The 19,063-nt window shown below is 43.7% G+C and overlaps 1 protein-coding gene across 1 annotated transcript in view; it reads left to right on the forward strand.

The window, feature by feature from the left end:
• The window catches only part of GABRB3 (gamma-aminobutyric acid type A receptor subunit beta3), a 195,879-nt gene that overhangs the window by 139,863 nt on the left and 36,953 nt on the right, over positions 1-19,063 (forward strand). Inside the window, exons 5-7 of the mRNA XM_090064919.1 lie at positions 3,033-3,115; positions 4,420-4,557; positions 16,425-16,577. Of these exons, the coding sequence (XP_089921045.1) occupies positions 3,033-3,115; positions 4,420-4,557; positions 16,425-16,577 (374 nt within the window). The remainder of the gene's footprint in view (positions 1-3,032; positions 3,116-4,419; positions 4,558-16,424; positions 16,578-19,063) is intronic.

The following is a 19,063-nucleotide window of genomic DNA, read 5'->3' on the forward strand; positions in this document are numbered from 1 at the left end:
AGTGGGGTGATAGGGGAGGCTCTGCTGCAGGGAGCTATCCATTGACCCCTGCTGACTGCTCTCCCCCAAAATCATCTCGGCCACTCAATCCTTCTTCAGAGAGGCTTCACCTTTTGCCTGGATCCCAGCAAAAGCCATGGAAAAGTTCAGTTGACCTCAGTTACTAGAAGTTAATTGAAATTTTCCTGTGCTGTCTGACCCATTTCACTCAAGTGCTGCCAGCTCTCCCATGGCCAGGTGGCTTAAGGTGGGGATGTGGCTTCCTTCCACATCCCCTGTTCCCATCCTGGGGTTGGAGGTGGGGAGAGGACTGTGCTCCCTGTATGAATTTCCTGAGATTTAGTGCAGTGAGAGCATGGAGCCCCTGAGAGTAGGAGAAGCATGCTACTGCGCTAAACCTTGGTGGCCCCACTTCCAAGAGTGTGGAAAGTTCATCCACAGAACAGGAGATGGTGGAACTCAGTGCAGTACATCCTGAGATGCTGAAAGACTACATATTACTCGTTTTACCTCTGTGGAGCAGACTGTAGTTACCCTAACATGATCAAGGTAGCACGGCCCAGAGTTAACCCTCCCCCGAAGCAGCATAACTTTTTGATGCTCAGAGAGCATTTTGCATGAAGTAATAAGTTTTAACATGGGGGACACTCACATTTTAAGTAGGGGTGTGCAAAGCGCGCCCTATTCAATTTGGATTCGGATCCAGCCCGAGTCAGGGACAGTGATTTGATTTGTTGATTCAGATCACTGTCCCTGATTCAATACTGCCAAATCCAAATCTGAAGATTCAATGCTGATTCAGAGAATCAGCGATTTGGATATAGACACAGTTTTTAAAGTTTTTTCTACATACCTTGAGGTAGCAGGCATGGCTCATGACACTGGGGCACATGAAGTGTCCCACAGGAGTGCAGAGGGCCCCTCCATGTGCTTTGTGGTGAATTTGGAGGTGGACCAGAAGTACTTCTGGTCCACTTCTGGGTCTGCCGAGGAGCATGCCAGGGGACCCCCTGTGCCCTCCTGGCTCAGTGACTGGCCACAGGGGACCCCGGGTGCCCCCCAGACCCACGAGGCACCAGTCACTGAGGGGGTGTTGGGGAGGCTGGCTGTGTGCTCCCACTTCTGGGTCTGCTACCAAGTTCACTGTGGACCCCCCTGCACTCCTGTGGGATGCTCCATGCACCCCAGCATCGCAGCACTCACGAGCCCCTGCTACCTAGAGATATGTAGAAAAAAACATTTAAAAAACTGTGTCTATGTCTGAATCTCTCCAAATCTCTCTAGAGGATTCTGATTCAATTTAGAGAGATTAAAGGGTCCTCTGATTCGATTTGTATTTGGAGATTTAGCTACCTAATCAAGCTGAATCTCTGCCGAATCCAATCTGGGTGACCGAAGCTTTGAACAGCCCTAATTTTAAGTACCCTTAGTATGGTCTAAGTGTAATGTGTAACTTTAACTGCTTTCTTGTGCCTTTGAAATTGTGGTCCTAAGCATCAGGCTATCTTGACAGGCTCGTGAGGGTTTTCAAGGCTGTTAAGGAAAAAATGTTTTTGGTTTTAGAATCTGTACCTTGGCAAACACAGAAGATAGTATAAGTATAAAGCTCACATGAAGCCAATATTAGCATGATGGATTTCCATAATTCTTGTTCATGGTTTAGGCCTCAATTCAGCAGACCTTGAAGAATTTTTGAAGTCAAGCATGCGCTTAAATACTCTGCTGAATAAGAATCTAAATGGCAGTACTCATATATTAATACATTAATTTTAAAATTCTGTTCTAATGATGAAAGTCTTAATATAATTGATGTGACCTGTTTTTTACTGCATATACATATTTTATTATTTTAATCTTAAATTAATAGACAAACTCATCTGAATGTAGTGATCACTAATTAGATATTTGCTTAAAACTTATTAGAAAAATATTCTAACTTTAGGAATAAGAGAAAAGGTAGTATTACATTCAAATTAGGCTTCCTCATTTTGAATTCATTCTCTCATTCTTGCTATGCTTCACATTTCTTTGTTTAAAGGTCTTGGTAAAGCTGCGTGGTATGTCAGTAAAAAAAGAAACTGGACAAAACTGTAACACAGTAAAGAAAAAAAATCATCATTAGAGCAGGCTAACATTTTTCAGCTGAAACTTTACATAGGCAAAAAAGCAAGTCAGACTTGCCCATATTGATTCAAAATATTTTACTTGTCTTGGAAATAAAAAGCAAAAAAAGCCAAATTATTTCATTCTTGTTGAAATTTGGATTTTTATTTCATTTCAGAACATCCCTGTTTATTAAAAAAAAAACCCTCTCAATATACTGAATATTAATTCACTTAAAACTTCAGTCCACTTGCAACAAAGAAGCAAACAAAAGATTTTTTTTTTCAACTTTTCAGTTCAACAAATTGGTTTTTATATTTCAGAAGTACTAACGCACCAAAATCTTTTGTTCACAGAGATCTAATCATCCTATTATTTGTAGAAAACTTTTACTGCTTTTCACTTTCTGATAGAAAGCCAGGTCCTTCAGTCCTGACAAATAAGAAGTGAGAGGTAGTCAGCCATGTTAATCTCAAATCAAGTAGAAGATATGGTGGAGTTTCACCTTAGAGAGTAACTGAATCACAGATGCACAATCCTCTGTGAGCAATGGTTCACTTTATAAGATAGCTCTAGAAGCACATACAGCTTTATCACATAGCATTATATGACAGATTAAATTGTTGCTCATAAAACCTTATGCAACTCTGATTTTGGTTAGTCTACCAGGTCCAACACTGCCCTGCCTTCTGTCAAGCCTAAGGAATGTTTGAATAGTATTTACATATGCAAATAAAACAATTGAACCCTAGAGGGATTACTCACAAGTAACCCAGAATGAGTGGTCCTGTTGAAGTTAATGTAACCGCTCACGTGAGAAAGTAGTGCTCAAAATAAAGCCTGCAGTAACAGGTTCAGAGATGTGGGTTTTTTCAATGTTCCCTCACTTTAAAAACAAGAATTGTTCTATTTGATTTTTGGCATTTCAGAATCACAACTACTGCTGCTTGTATGATGGACTTGAGAAGATACCCACTGGATGAACAGAACTGTACTCTGGAAATTGAAAGCTGTATGTATATAAATAAATGCAAGTCATGCCAAACAGTTTTTATTTACATAGTCTAACAGATATATGAATTTGTATCAATTCTTAAAAAAAATTAATTTTAATTTATTTACTTTTTGCCTCCTTTAAAATGTAAGGGAATTATTAATTTGAGGTTTGCATGCAATGCTGATAAAAAATGGGGCTAGGAGACTGAATGAAGTAATTTATCACTCCAGCTTGATTAGCCAGAGCCAGTGACTGGATGCTTATCTATAACATGAGAGAATGGATGTTCATATTTTAATCAGATTCACTTTGAAGAATACAAACACTGAGAGAGAATTTTCCTTCAGTGTGTTTTACTATGCATGAATGGTCTTGTTGCAGGACCCCCTGGGCTGTCAGATAGGCCCATTTATGATCTGGAATTCACTTCTACATAAAAACAGATTCTCTCTTCAACCTAGTCATTTCCTTTAACTGGAATATTCAGTTGCTTTATAATTGTAGTTCAAGATCCACTGCTCCATTTCTATGACATGATGGAAAATACTGGGAACATCTACATACATAAAATATCAGTACACGGTACCCTGAACTCCTTGTGTCATTTACACTTGCTCTCGCCCCTTCCCACTGGAGTTAATGGACCTCAAAGAAAATTCCTGTCCAAAAGATATTAATTTGCACTGATGGACTATTCCATCTCTTACGATATTTAACAAAGCATCACTTGGTTTTGGTATTGGATAGCTAGCTGGGGTACAGGCAGCCCCCACAATGTAGCACCCGCATGCCCCAGCCAGCTCCAGTCACCATCTACATGTGTGTTTCAGTGCACATAACTACTGCACTGTAGAATAGTACTTGTCCATGACAGTACTATTTTGTGGCAGAGTTAATTAATTTACTGAGGAGCTTACTAGTCAACTCTGCAGTAAAGCACACATGTAGCTGCACCCATGATTTTTTACATTACAACCATCTGTAATAAGGTTCCTAGAATAGATTGTTAGAGGATAGACACTTCCTGATCATGCTGTTTCTTTTATTCTTGCCCTAGATTTCAGAAGAACTATTTGGAGAGAAAAAGAGTGGGGAGGCAACAATCTTTGTGACCCTGTAATAAAGACTTCCTTAACGACACACTCTCAAAATGATAACATATGAAAACCCCCAATATGGAATAAAATAACATCCAACAATTCAACTGCTATGCCCTAATTCTGTCTGCAAACTTTTAAAAAGATAAACCAGCTACCAGATGTTTAATGGTTAAAACATGGTGTGATTTTTCTTTCTTATATTTTCTGCCCTGTTTCCAGATGGCTATACCACAGATGACATTGAGTTTTACTGGAGAGGTGGAAATAATGCAGTCACTGGTGTAGAGAGAATTGAACTTCCTCAGTTCTCCATTGTAGAACACAGATTGGTGTCAAGGAATGTTGTCTTTGCCACAGGCAAGTGTTTTCATTTTTTGTTTGTCATGTGTACATACAGAGTTTACTTCCTTACATGTCAGTTATTATGCTAGTATTTTATATTACTATACAGTCATAGTGCTGCCAACTATACTTGCATTAAGAAAAATTGTTATCTGGTAAATCCAGTATGCAGTAACCCGTGAAGCAGGACTACTTCTTACCAGAGACGTAGTTGATGACACTGGATTTGAATCCGGCACCTATACTTTTGTTCCAGGCAGGCACAACCCTCAGACCAAACACAACACCTGCTAGTCGATAATTGGCGAATTTATTGATACAGAGTAAAAACAAAAAAGCAACAATACAAACAAACAATTCTATATCTACCAATCCTAGGGCTGTCATCAGAGTCAAAGTACATCTGGTCAGGATACAGGCTCCACTCTGAGACTCTTTCTTTCGTGTCAGCAGTCTGGAGGTAGGATGTCGAGACCCACAGCCCCCCTCCAGTGGGGTGGATGAGAGGGGCTGCTGGTATGCCCTCAGGACCCTTCCCAGGGGACAGGGATTGGAATGAGGACCCTTCTCAGGGAGCAAAACGGAGAAGGACAGGGAGGCATGGGGCAAAGGAGGGGACAGACAAAAGGAGGGGCCCTTTGTTAATCCTGACTCTTCATCCATGGCTGTCTCTGGTTGGCTGTCTCTCTGTGGTCACATGTCCATATAGCCTTCCGGGCCTTCTCCTAATTTGGTCTGTTCCCCCAAGACCAGGACTCAGCCCCCCTGCTTTCAGGGACCTTGTTTCTGGTGTCACTTATCTAGTGTTATGGGACAGTATGGTTACATACGTCTTTGCTTCCCAGGCTGTTTCCTAGACTCTGAGCTCTTGTTGGTCTTGTGCTAGACAGCCCGTCTGCCTTGAAGGCTGTGATCTTGTGTTATGGGATGCCCCCCTTCAATTTTCAGTCTGTGTCCATCATTGGCCACAGCTTTTTTACTCTATTACCTGGCCTCATTTCTGAAGCTTACTAAATAAGCCTAAAAATATAGAAATGTCTTTGATAGGTTCTATTGCAATTAACATTCATATGCCTATTGACCCTTCTTGGAGCCATGTCCTGTCCTAAACCAGCTCTGACTGGCATCATACCTCTAAAAGCAGTCTAAGCAACTTTTAGCCTAGTTCTTTTTAACCTTTCTTGAACTTTCTAAAACAGCTTTCACCTTTGACATTCTCTTGCCTGCTCATTTCCTTTTCCTCTTCTGCTCTTACATAAACTTTGGTCAAGCAAACAATATGCCATATTGCCATTAAACAGTTTAAGGCCTACTATAGTCTGCAGACTTACCCCTCCCCTTAATAGCGGCCTGATCTCTGGGAGGGATCCTAATACAGATCTTCAACATTAACAAAAGGTAGTTATAGATGTGACTAACTGCAGCATGTATTGAAGAGTGTAACTTTAGGCACCCACATGTGAATTTTGGCTGTATGACCTGCTTAAGACACACCGTGAGACACTGGCAAGACTAAGATGACAGCTGAGGAGCTCTAGATTGTTAGACCACAAAAGCATGCTGCCTATTGCACCTATTCTTTCAAAGCACTTTGACAAACTAAACATAGATGTTTACAGCAACCACTTCATATACTCTTTTGCATGCAGCATCTGCTTCAAAGAACACAGCAACCCCACTGTATTTCAGAACAAAATATACATATTGCTGGGCATGTAATTGAAGGGAATTTGTTTGTCAAGCAGTTTCATGTCTCTTTTGCTTATAATTATGAAGAAAAAGCTTTTGTTTAAATGGAAAAAAGCAATTTCCCTAATCCTTCATCAGACCTTTATGCACTTTTTCCTTTCCACAACCATATTTCCTGGCAGCGACTGTTTATCACACACATTTCTGCCTTTTGAAATATTTGTTTCATGTTACTGATGGAGAACATCTTTTTTTTTTTGCTCATTATGGGAGACTTAGAGAGGATTTTAGGACAGTATAAAGCCAAGTTTTAGTCTGAATAAGTGAGAAATGCTTTTATGATGGAATCAGGAATAATGTAGAAAGAGAGAGACCTGTTAAACTTAGATAAATGAGAAATCCAAAGAAGTATGAGATAACAACCTCTAAGAGATTGCAGAGGAAATAAAAATAGGATTTGATATTTATATATCAGAATTATCATAGTTATTTCTAACAAAAATTTGGAAGAGAGTGCAAGGCTTAGAGATAAAGCTGAGACACTTTTAGTGGGCTAGTTACACCACTGTTATAGTCAGTTGTGAAGTGTTTTGTAACTTCTTAAGCACCTAATGCTTGCTACTGATGGAGACAGGACATAGAGCCTCAAGTTTAATCCAATGTGGCACTAGTATATTGCTATCCAAAGAAGTCATTATATGTCTTTCACAAAACTATCTTCATGCTTTCTACCACAAAAATCTCCAAACATGGAAAATCTCAACTGCATCATGCAAAAAGCCAATGCGCCATTTTTCAAATTCTTCCTCACAACCTACTTCTGTCATACAACCAGCTTATTAAGCCAGTAAGGGCTTATAGTTTATTGCTGTTGTTATTGTAGTTTTTGTTGTTCATGATTGTGGCTGCCCTCTAGAAGGTTTGGAGAAAATTCAAGATGTTTTACTTCTCTCTGGGCATGTCTACACATGACGTTATGTCACTGTAGCAATGAGCTATGGTGACGTAGGTTGGCACTATGGTGGCGTAACATTGACACGTACAAATAATGACTCCGATGCTACTTCTAGTTGCTACAGTGCAGTAGGGTCAGAGACGACCTGTGCATGGCTGGACTGTGCAGTAATTGAGGTTATTTAGCACTTGCTAAAGCAAGTACTAAATGACTGTGCAGTAACAAATGCACAGTCAGGGGCATGTGTAGATGCACCCTCTGTAGACTCACCAAATTTCCCTGGATAATGAGTCCCTCTGTTTTCTGTGGAAAGAAGGCTGGTGCAATTCATTTTTAGATTAGCCTTTCAGAGAGTCAAAGGCAGGTATTAGATAGTTCTTTGAGAAGAATTCCTGTGTAGATAAGATTTAAATAGAGTAATAATTTGACAGATTATGGAAAAATAAAAGAACACTTCAGACACATTAAAAAGCTGTTGTATAACAGTCATTTTTAGATAAAATGAGTTATTCTTTCTGTGCTTCATGAAGAAGCAGTGCTGTATGTTCTTGTGCAAAATATTTTGAAGCTCTGTTTCCATAGTTACAACTAAGCGGCAAGGGCAACCAGGAAAAAGACATAGATAGTGGCTGATGTTTTGGTATTTGGATGACTCTGTCTATTGAAATGGATGGGAATTAGGCCTTCAGATCAGCTAGGCTGCTTGGAAAATCTCATCCCTGGCTTTCAGCTACTTTCTGGCTACCAAACTATTCAACTTTCACAGTACTCCTAATTCCAACTGTTGCTCACTCTATAATGTGGTTGCACACAATTTCTAGATGAGGATGTGACATTAAGATAAGTTGCTAGACAGTACTTTTTAAAAAAAAAGTCCAATTTAAATGTTATAGAAAAAAAGTATGGTTGTCATCAAAACTCTTGCCTTTATTCTTAAAATTAGAGTGTTCGTTCTTCATTTGGGAAAAGTGCAGAATCTCAGGAAAGTTTTTATTTTACAACCATGAGAGTTTTCTACTGCAAAGGACTAAACTTTTAAAGGGGTCCTGCAAAAGAAATATATATTGCTGTCCAGATAAACTGTACAACAGAGGCTGTTCAGGAAAAGAAAAACATAACCCACTTTGACTGAAAACTTCATAGTAATCTCTAGTCAAATTATCTCCTTGTTTGAAAAAGGAAGGTAACCTTAATAGGTTTTGAAAATTAATTATTTGGCATGTTCTGAGAGATCAATCTTAAAGTACATTTCCAATTAGTTAAATAAATATCCCAGAAGAGCAGATTTAAATAAGAATTCTGTAACTGACCAACTCTGTTATCTTGGTTTCTACTTGGATAAAACAGCAAGAGACTAATTTAGCCTCGGAGCTAGGTATTTCAGCTCAGCTTGCTGGCTTTTAATGAAATTGAAACAGAAACAAGTAATTGCTTTTTACCAAGCAGTTAAATAAATGAAGGTTTTTTTGTACTCAGATATTGATTAACTATTCATTTTCCTTTCAGCATTCTCAGTCATGTTGTTATCCCTATATAGTTAAGACCATATTCTTCCACTCCCTCTTCTGTACTGTACTCTTTAAATTATACCACTGATACTCTTTAAATTATACCACTGAAATCAACAGGTACTACTCAATGGAAAGAAAAGTACCTGAATCTGGCCCTTAGACAATATACTGTTCTCTAGGCCATTCTTTAGGGAAAGCAACAACAACAACAGCAATAATGCAGTTTCAGTAAAATATTACTGTATTTATCTGCATACCACACTCACCTTTTTCCCAAAAATTAGTTGGGTGCATGTTTTAAGGGTGGGGGAGCAATATTTATGCCCACATTGGAGCTTGGAGATTATTCTTTTCCTTCTCTTTTAACTGCTTGGAGGGAGGAGCAGAAGCCAAGAGAGTGGGGAGGTGCAGCAGTGTGCTTGCACCATTTGAGTCCTGTTCCACTCAAAGCTTAAAACTAGTTGTCTGGCAGCAGAAGTGGCATTTCTATGCAGGCAGTAGTGATAGAGTCAGTTGACTTCATGACTTATTATAATTTACCGGATGTCTGGTGTGAGGGAGCGGCAACTAGGGGCGGCCGTGAGCTCCCTAGCGCCGCCTACCGTCACGTTAGGGTGACGTAGCACCCTCAGAACCTCGCCCGCCACGACTTTGATGTTAAGATATATGATGTGGAGGCTGCCAGTTTCCCTAATGGACGGTCTAGTTCTTCGTCCCTACTCCAGACTGAGGATTTAATAAGCGTCCTGCCCTAAGGGCAATGCGTGCCTCCAAGCCTCCCCCTTAGCACGCCCCAAGCCTCGCAGCTATTCCGGGGGACGCTTGTATGGTCCCTCGCCCCTCGGGTGCCCTTGTTCGCACTCTCGGGCACCGGGGCTCTTCGCCCACCTGGCGCCTCCTTGGGTCGGGCCCCAATCTCTGGCCCGTTCCCCACGCCCTGGGCCTATCACGCTGGCGCCCAGCCACTTGCTGGCGCCTCCTGTGTCGGCTCCACCAGCGCCGCTCACTACCGGCCCCCCCTGGGCCGGGTTCTAGCCGGCGCCTGGCTAATCGCTGGCTCGGTCTGAGTCTGGAGCACTCTCGCCGCCCTAGCCTCGGCGCCCTCGGGCCGGCTCACCTCTCGCCGCCCTAGCCTCGGCGCCCTCGGGCCGGCTCACCTCTCGCCGCCCTAGCCTCGGCGCCCTCGGGCCGGCTCACCTCTCGCCGCCCTAGCCTCGGCGCCCTCGGGCCGGCTCACCTCTCGCCGCCCTAGCCTCGGCGCCCTCGGGCCGGCTCACCTCTCGCCGCCCTAGCCTCGGCGCCCTCGGGCCGGCTCACTCCCTGCGCCCGGATTTCGGGTCTCTCGCCACCCTAGTCTCGGCGCCCTTGGGCAAGCACTACCGCCGCCCTCGTCTCGGCGCCCTCGGGTGGCTAGCTAGGCTGCTCTCGCCGCGCTAGCCTTGGCTCAATCGCCGCCCTAGTCTCGGCGCCCTTGGGCCGGCACTACCGCCGCCCTAATCTCGGCGCCCTCGGGTGGCTGGCACTATCGCCGCCCTGGCCTAAGCTCTATCGCCGCCCTGGCCTCGGCGCCCTCGGGCCGGCTCACTATCGCCGCCCTAATCTCAGCGCCCTTGGGTGGCTAGCTAGGCCGCTCTCTGTCTCTGCCCTGCTGCGAGGGCCTTTCCCTCTCAGGCTGACTCTGCGCCTCCTGCGCTCTGTCACTACTCCGCTCCAGGGTTAAACACCGCCCCTCTGGGCTGGGGTCTGTAACCCGCACACTGCGCCTCCCTGGCGCAATACCATGCCCAGCCGCACTGACACTAGTGCCCCCGGCACTGTGCCTCAACTGGGCCCTGGGAACCCCCAAGCTGTTGGGGAGCTCCCCTGAGGCCTCCTCGCTCCCCTACAGCCTCCCCGGTCCTCCGGATGTAAACTATAACTAAACACTCAAGCCATCTGGCTATAACATAAATACAAAGGCTCCACACGCCTAACAACTCCAAGCCCCACCAGGGCTCTCAATCCTACCTCCAGTTAGGGCGATCCTGTTCCCTGCATCATTGCAGCCGGTTAGCGCGATGAAGTAGTAGCCACTAACCCCGGCCACTCAGCTCAGCCGCAGAGCTCGAGCTCGAGCTCGAGCTCGAGCTCGAGCTCGAGCTCGAGCTCCTGCTCCTGCTCCTGCTCCTGCTCCTGCTCCTGCTCCTGCTCCTGCTCCTGCTCCTGCTCCTGCTCCTGCTCCTGCTCCTGCTCCTGCTCCTGCTCCTGCTCCTGCTCCTGCTCCTGCTCCTGCTCCTGCTCCTGCTCCTGCTCCTGCTCCTGCGGCAGCCAGAAGGGAACTGTGTCTCAGGCTCTGGCCTGAGCTGGTTATAAAGGCCTGGCCCTGCCCCCTTCCGGTCATGTGACCGCCTGGTTGCCCTGGTAACCCGGCACCTGAGCTGCCTGGGTGATTGGCAGCCCTGCCAATCACCCTCACAATCACGGAGCCCTTCTGTGACTCCGTGACATCTGGCAATTCTAATGGTTAAAAGCTCTTCACTCAACAGATGTCAACCATCTCCTCTTCTTAATGATCTTAATGTCCAACAACTAATCAAGCATGCTTTCTTTGATAACGTTGCTGTCTGCTAATTGTTCCTGTTCTCTACTCTCCTATTTCTTCACCTTGCTGACTATTTTGGTGCTTTCAAAATCTGTTATCCATCCCTAGAATCCAGTCTTCAGTAGCAGCTACAAGTTCAGCTTTTGGCTGGCAGTTCACTTTTAAAAGCATTAAAATTATAGCTTTTGCCTAAGCAGGAAACAGAGGGTGAGTGAGTTGAAAATTAATCTCTATCCCTGATATGTGCAGAAGGCAGGATAGATATAAACCTTTAAAAACTAATTAAATAAGGTATATACAGGCAGCACAAGCTTTTGTGAACCCAAGTTGACTTCATCTGGTGAAGTTCACAGCATCAACTGAAGTGAACATGGATTCACAAAAGCTTGTGTTCTCTTTATATATCTTATTCAGTTGATCCCTAAAGGTGCATATCTACTCTGCCTTCTGACTGACTTCAGATTGACATGGCTAATTATGTCTCCCTGTTCTGTTTAGTCATAACTCTCTTTTTTTCTTCATCAAAAACAAAGTACATATGGTATGCTAAGAAATACGGTAACAGCTAGACTTGCCAAGTAATTAAGCTATACTTGCCAAGGAATTAATTTCTAAATGTAGCACACCGTAATTAACAAAAGGTTATCCAGTGACAACTTTAATGCTAAGCAAGCAAGGAAATCAATCATCAGATATAAATGTCATTTGAATTCTCGTTCAATATACAAAAGTTTTGTCCATGCATCCTTGTTTACATAAGGAAGAAACCTCTTTTTCTAGAGACCTGCCATATAAAAAAACAAAAGTCAGCTCCCTTCCGAACAATCTTCCTTCTCATCCATACCTTATGGAGACCTGTGGACTGTACAGAGCAAGAGAATCAGAGAAGAAAAGCCCAGTTAATCACCTGTGAAAGTGATGAAGTAATATGGGCTAAGGTAACTTAGAACCTGGTAGTTTCAGGGACAGACACTATTTAATGAATCTTAGAAAAGCTTGTAGAAGTGGTGTCTTCAGTTGGACAAAATACTTGTAAAAATTTTGATTAGTCTTAAAATAAAATGTCTACCATACAAACTCACACATTCATATATGCGTGCATGCACACACACACACAAATGATCTAAATATATATGTATAAAGTTTGAAATTTCCCTTTAATCGCAAATGCTGATACATTTGTATGCTGGAGAAACTAAAATATTGTGTTTCAGAAACCAAATAGGATTTCAAGACTCTATAGCCACTTAGTGAAATTGACATTTGTGTCAGTTTTGTTGCTAAGAACAGCTGTGAAAATGACATGAACATCAATTTCCTGAAGCAGCCCTGGGTTAGGTGGACTGCCCTGCACATGTGGCTTTTGTGCAGCCTGCCCTTGGAGATTGTTATAGAACCAGCAAGCCTGGAAGCTTATCACATGACTTCCAGGCTCTGAGTTCAGGCTCTGTAACAGGGATACTTGAGTCTCTGAGAGCTTCAGTTCTGATCAGGGTGATCAGGGCTTCCAAGCACACTGTAGCAGAGTTGGGAACTAAGCCCTTGTTAGAATTGGGATACTCATGACTTTTGATCCTGGTATGCCAGAGTTTCTGGCACTGATGTAGTCTATGTAGTACATCTCCTCCACTAGACAGATCGTTGTAAAGCCAGGGGTTCCTAGCTCTAGGGCAGACTTTCTAAGGCGATCTCTTAGAACTAAAGACAAGGATCTTCCTGGCTTCATGGTAGATGTGCCATGTAGGTTGTGTAGAACTGTGGCTCAGAGCTTCTAAGGTTCCCAGCCTGAGAGAGATTCTGGACATCCAAGCAGGGTACTGTTCAAAGCCGCCTTAGATTCAGCCATAATTTATGGAACCTAAGATATTTTGAAGAAAACATTCCAGGTGCAATGAATTAGGGTCTTCCAACCAAACTTTGGGTTCTTATAAAATATCTAACCAGCCTAGTAACAATAGTTTTTAGGGATGTAAAGACAGAATGCAAGTGACCTGTGAGAGGCAAAGCCTGATTCTTCCCTGATAGTTTTACCAAGCAGGAGGTTGTTCAGTCCCTCCTATATTTTCAAACATACTTTGTTTTAAGAGGGGGCTGAAGAAATAAGATAATCTAGGCAGCTTTGTTAGAAAGAGTGAAGCTTTGTTAGCAGAAAAATAGGCATGGTTTGAAGGAGAGAGTTTATCCTTGGAAGTGAGGTACTGTTCATTAGAAAATGAAGGTAATAAAGCAAACTGATGCTTTGAGGGATTGTTTGCCAAAAAAGCATAGACTGTTCTGCTCAATAGCAAAATTCAGCCTGGTTCCCTCAGTGAGATAAATTATTCCGTCACCAACGTCTTTCCATTCATGAACTGAGACAGCCATCCATCCCTTAAAATTCACTTCTGACTCAAATCTTCACAAGGATCAAATGTATCTACTATATGGTTAGTGAAGATTTTTACCAACTCTGTTAAATAAAGCAAATATTCAGGGGCAAGCATGCATTTGAAAATATACTTTATCCTTTTCAGATAAAGTTTGTAAATCTTTGCTTATTTATTGGCCTAACTAGCAAAATGCCCATCATGAATGATGGGGGGAGGGGCAGAGTGGGGACGGATGCCCGCATTTGGCCCCACATCCTACCTCCACTGCTCCAGGTCCAGCCCTGCCCCCTTCCCACCACCGCTCCAGGTTCTGTAGTGCTCGCTGCCCCCTACCCCTACCGCTGTTCTGGGTTGTGTTGCTGCTCTGAGTCCAGCCCCACTCCACTCCCTCTCCCCACACCACATGGCACAGGGAGTGGCCCTAGGGTATGGCACAGGGTGTGGGGGGGGGCATTATGCATGGCTGCACCAGGACATGTGGCACGCAACCATGGGGCATCGCAAGGGAAGGGCCGTGGTTCAGGGGTATGAGGAATGCCTGCCAGCTGCGGCCATGTGGCAGGGGCAGCAGCCTCGGTGTGTGCCATGGGGCACTTGGGACGCCTCACTGCATTATCATGGGACATGGCATGGGGAGTGACCACAGGCTGCACCTATGTGGTGCAGGGAGCTGCGCCAGGGTGTGGTACGGGGTGCGTGCGGGGTTGCCATGCTGGAGTGATGGGAGCATGGCGCACAGTTGCAGGGTGCCACAAGGGGAGTGGTGTGGGGGGCATGCCACAGCTTCAAGCTGCATCAGGCAGGTGCCTCCGAACCCTCAATGAAGGCTTCCTGCATGGCACCCTGTGGCTGTGTGCCACCCCCCTCACCCCATGCTCCCCCCCTACCCAGCACACCCCACAGCCACATCCGGCAGTCACTCCCCTCAGGGGAGGGTGGGGGCACAGCCGCAGGGTTCCACATGGGGAGTGGGTAAGGGGGGTGTGCTCCACCCCATCGCCACATGCTGCAGTTGATGGGCACTGCCTGCACAACCCCATTCCAGCTTCCCATGTGCCCACATGCCACACCTCCCCCCCATGCCCTGTGCACCCCGTGGCTGTAGCCAGTGGGTGCTTCTCACATTGGGGGACATGACGTGCATCTGCACGGAGGGGCATGATGTGCAGCCATGGGTTGCTGCACAGGGAGTGGGCACGGGGGGTGCACTGCACCCTGTGGCCATGTGCAGCAACCAGCAGCTCCCCGCTTGCCCTACACCATGCCCCCCCACATCTTCCACACCCCTGTACACACCCTGTGCACTCTGTGCCCCATGGCCGCAGCCAGGGGGTGACCCCTATGTGGAGTGTGTCGTGCAGCCACAGGGTACCATGTGGGGCGCTCCCTGCCCTGCGGCAATGTGCTGCAGCTGACAGGCTCTGCTAGCGCACTCCACACCCGCTTCCTGTGCCTGCTCCCTGTAAGGCCCCGCCCCCGGGGCCACTTGCTACACCCCCACATGGCCCCATGCCACACTCCCCACCGCAGGGCCTCAACCCATGCCCCCCCTCCCCTCGTCTTCCCCTTCCCTGGTGCAGCAGAGCACACTCTGGCTGCCTCCACCTTTACCACCACCCACGTGTCCATCTGTCAGTAAGGGGTGGCACATGCACAGTTGGCCCAGAGCATTATGGATAGACAGCCACACAGCCAGAAGTGCTACGGCTTTTATTGTATTCGAATTTTGGAACATGATGAAATGTATAATGTCCAGTTAAAATCAGTGGCAATTAATATAGGATCAACCCTTTTTGGAGGATTGGGCCTTGATGTGTTAAGAAATTGTTTTTAGAGCAGAGAACATGATTGGAGCAGTTTCATTGGCAGTCAGAAATATCAGCTCACAGATAATAATGGAAACACAGAGCATTGGGAATAGCAGATTTTTTGCTCAAACTGAAAAACAAAAAAACCCCAAAAACTCGTTTTATATTGATAGCAATACAATATTTTGAACATGTCCAAGAATCAAAGATTTGTTTCTTGAAGAATTAAACAAATGTTTTAAAAATATGTTTAATAAAAGTGAGGCACATTTTGATATGCAACAATTTTAAATAAGAAAGCCAAAAAGTTCTGTTTAAAAATGTCAAAGCAGAGTATTTCAGCATTATTGTTTTTTCCCTTCCTGCCTGAAACAATTTACTCAGGTTTACATGAACTTGCAAAATTATTTCTTTTTCCTAAATCTCCCTTTTTTGGTCAAAAATGTTTCAGACAAAACATTTTGCCGAATTGTATAGAAGCCTGAGTTGACTATGAAGGGCTTTGAATAGGCCATGAGTCCTTTTCTAAATATTATTTTAATAGATTTTTTTTCTGACACTTTAGACAGCACATGTTTATGTAAGTGCCAGCTGAAGAATAACTATTTTGTGCAAATAATAAACAATTCAAAATTGACAGACTTTAAAGTAGGCTAATCCTCTTAGTAAAATAATGTGCATACACACCTGTTTTAAAAAATTAGCCAATGCTCAGTCTATTGTTTGATAGTTAAAAATCAAGCTTGCTGTCACTCCTCTTCTGAAAATTTAAATTGCTTGCATACCTAGCTTTCGTTTGAATGTCATGAATTCAGCTAACCAATAATATATTAAATTCATTTTCCCTACTGTTCTACAGATACCCCATCAAGTGTGCAAGCTTCAGTTTCTATGGAAACTAAAGAAAAGAGTTTTGTCTTTAGTGCCTTTCTTCAATATAAATAATGCTATTTTTTCCTTCTTTCTTAGGTGCCTATCCAAGACTGTCACTGAGCTTTAAGTTGAAGAGAAACATTGGATACTTTATTCTTCAGACCTACATGCCCTCAATACTGATTACCATTTTATCATGGGTGTCATTTTGGATCAATTATGATGCATCAGCAGCACGAGTTGCCCTTGGTATGTGATAAGGATGAGTGGGACATTAAAATGTCAGATTAAGTGTAGCCTTCAGAGATTGTAAAAGACTGCATCATGATGTCAGTATTTTGAATTTCCAAGATCCTTTTCACCAGAATCATGTCATTCTGCATTGCCTCAATAGTGGCGTATTTTCCCCTCAATGTAGAAAAATGTAGCTACTGTTAAATCTGTAATGCTAGTTGCTCATTTAGGGCTCTATCTTGCTCTCATCAAAGTTAATGGCTCTTTTTCATTGATTTCAGTGAAGAGCAGATTCCAGGATCATATGGTAGGCATCTGAACGGCACCTGCATTCAGGGTTAGCACAGCTGAGTGTAAGAAGACAAAAAAGTGACTCTTAACCTTCAATCTTGGGGTTTATCAGGGTCTAAGCCATCCTCTAACTCAAGTTATGGAGCAGTTCTTTCTTAAACTGGCAGGAACAATCCTCCAGACCCATGCTGTTGCCTGGGAATTGTCAGAGTGCAGTACACTGCAGCAACAAACATAATGTTGCCTTTCCCTCTTAAAACATCCAGGATTCAGAGTAGGTACAGCAAGTGGCATATCCTAGCTACCACTTCTACCTACCCAATAGGGGCAAAGCAGAATTTAGTACTGGTTGATCTGATCCCAGACATTTTCAGTTTAATGTTTCCATTAGATCTGGTGACTCTGGTTCAGGTCCTGCGCTCTGTGTTTTGAGTCTCACATTCAAGGCAGCACAGCGGCCCACCTTCACCAGGTGGCTGGAAAGTCACCACACTACAGCCAGTGTGGCCAGTAGCATTGTGCAGAGAACTCTTGGAAAAAACACAGGTTTGAAGCTCAGAGGGGATCTGAAGCTGGGTCTTTTGTCAACTGGCAAGTGCCACCTTGTCATCTGGTTGTGTTTTATAACAAAGCAGTGACATTCAGGAGAGGGCTTTGGCTCCTGGCTCTGAAGTGGATGAGGTTCCTCTCTGCAGCTGAGTCAGGTATCTAAGATTAATAAAGGGGCAGAAAGTTAGACATGCCCTTGCATTCATCTTTTCATCCTAGTTAGCTCTATGCAGCCCCTAACTTAATATGAAGGATATTTCGTATTGACATTCAGAGGCATCCAACTTACTCCATGCCCTGTATAGGGAGTCACATTGATTGCCATTAGAGTCTACAGTCCACTCTGGGGGACATACACCAAAACTTTGGCAGCACAGTGGGCACGTCTACATGAGATGCTATGTCACTATAGCAATGAGCTGCAGCGATGTAGCTCATTACTATGGTAATGTAGCATTGGTAGGCACAAGCCGTGACACCGCTACTATGTTGCCATAGCAATGAGCTACCTTGTTATAGTGCATCATTATGGCGACATAGCTGCTAAAAATAACTGCACTGCTGAGATGGCATAGTAACAACTGCACCATGGGGGACACGTGTAGACATGCCCAGTGTCTAGAGATTAGGTGCCTATTTCCTTTATTAGACCTACTCCTACATTCTCTGGTTAAATCTCTAAGGGGTGATTGGTAAACAATTTAATTAGATGCTCCAGGATATGTTACAGAAGTTTATGACTCTCAGTGACTGACACGAGGATTGGTTTGATCTCTGCCTTACTTTGAAGTCCTTTCATGGGAGGAAACAGAAGGAAAAATTCTACCACAAAGAAAGTAATTTATGTGATACATCTATAGAAAAGCTGGACTCCCTGGGCACTGTTTCTTGGGAAAATATCCGCTCTCTTCCAGTGCTAGTAATGAGCTTTTGCATGGAATTTATCAAAATGTGTTTTGATAACTGTAACTCCAATGTATCAGTTACAGTTCTAGTTTTATTTCAGAATTGGATGTTATAGCCTGTGCAATTTTTTAAATAAGCTGTTATAGGATAAAATTTCACTTTATTTCAAGCCATGAAATAGTTTAGATCAATGCACAATTGTTTTACAATGTTTATCAATCATTTGGATGCTGGCATAGAAAGTTTTGTGAGTAAGTTTGTGCATGTCATGAAACTGAGAAGAATTGTGAACACATTGGAAGATGCAAGAAAAATTCAGAAGAATCTTAACAGATTGAAAAGTTGGGCTAGAGCTAACAGGATGAAGTTCTATGTGGACAAATGCAAAGTGCTACACCTTGGGAAGAATAATCAAAATCACAGATACAAAATGGGGGGCACCTGGCTGGATGGAAGCTCTATGGAAAAGGATTTGGAAGTCTTGGTATATCACAGACTTAATATGAGGAGTATGCAGTGTGATGCAGCTGCACAAAAGGTGAATGCATTTTTTGGATGCATCAGTAGAAGTATTAGGTGCAAGACATGGGTGGTGTTAGTGCATCTGTACTCAGCACAGCTTAGGCCTCATCTAGAGTACTGCATGCCATTTTGAATTCCACATTTTAAAAAGGTTGTGGAGAAGTCAGAGATAGTCAGCAGGCAACAAAGATCAACAAGGATTTGGAAAACAGGTCATTTGAGGACAGACTGAA

The sequence above is a fragment of the Crocodylus siamensis genome, chromosome 1 (assembly GCF_052110815.1).
Source record: "Crocodylus siamensis isolate JL-2025a chromosome 1, ASM5211081v1, whole genome shotgun sequence".
NCBI lineage: Eukaryota > Metazoa > Chordata > Crocodylia > Crocodylidae > Crocodylus > Crocodylus siamensis.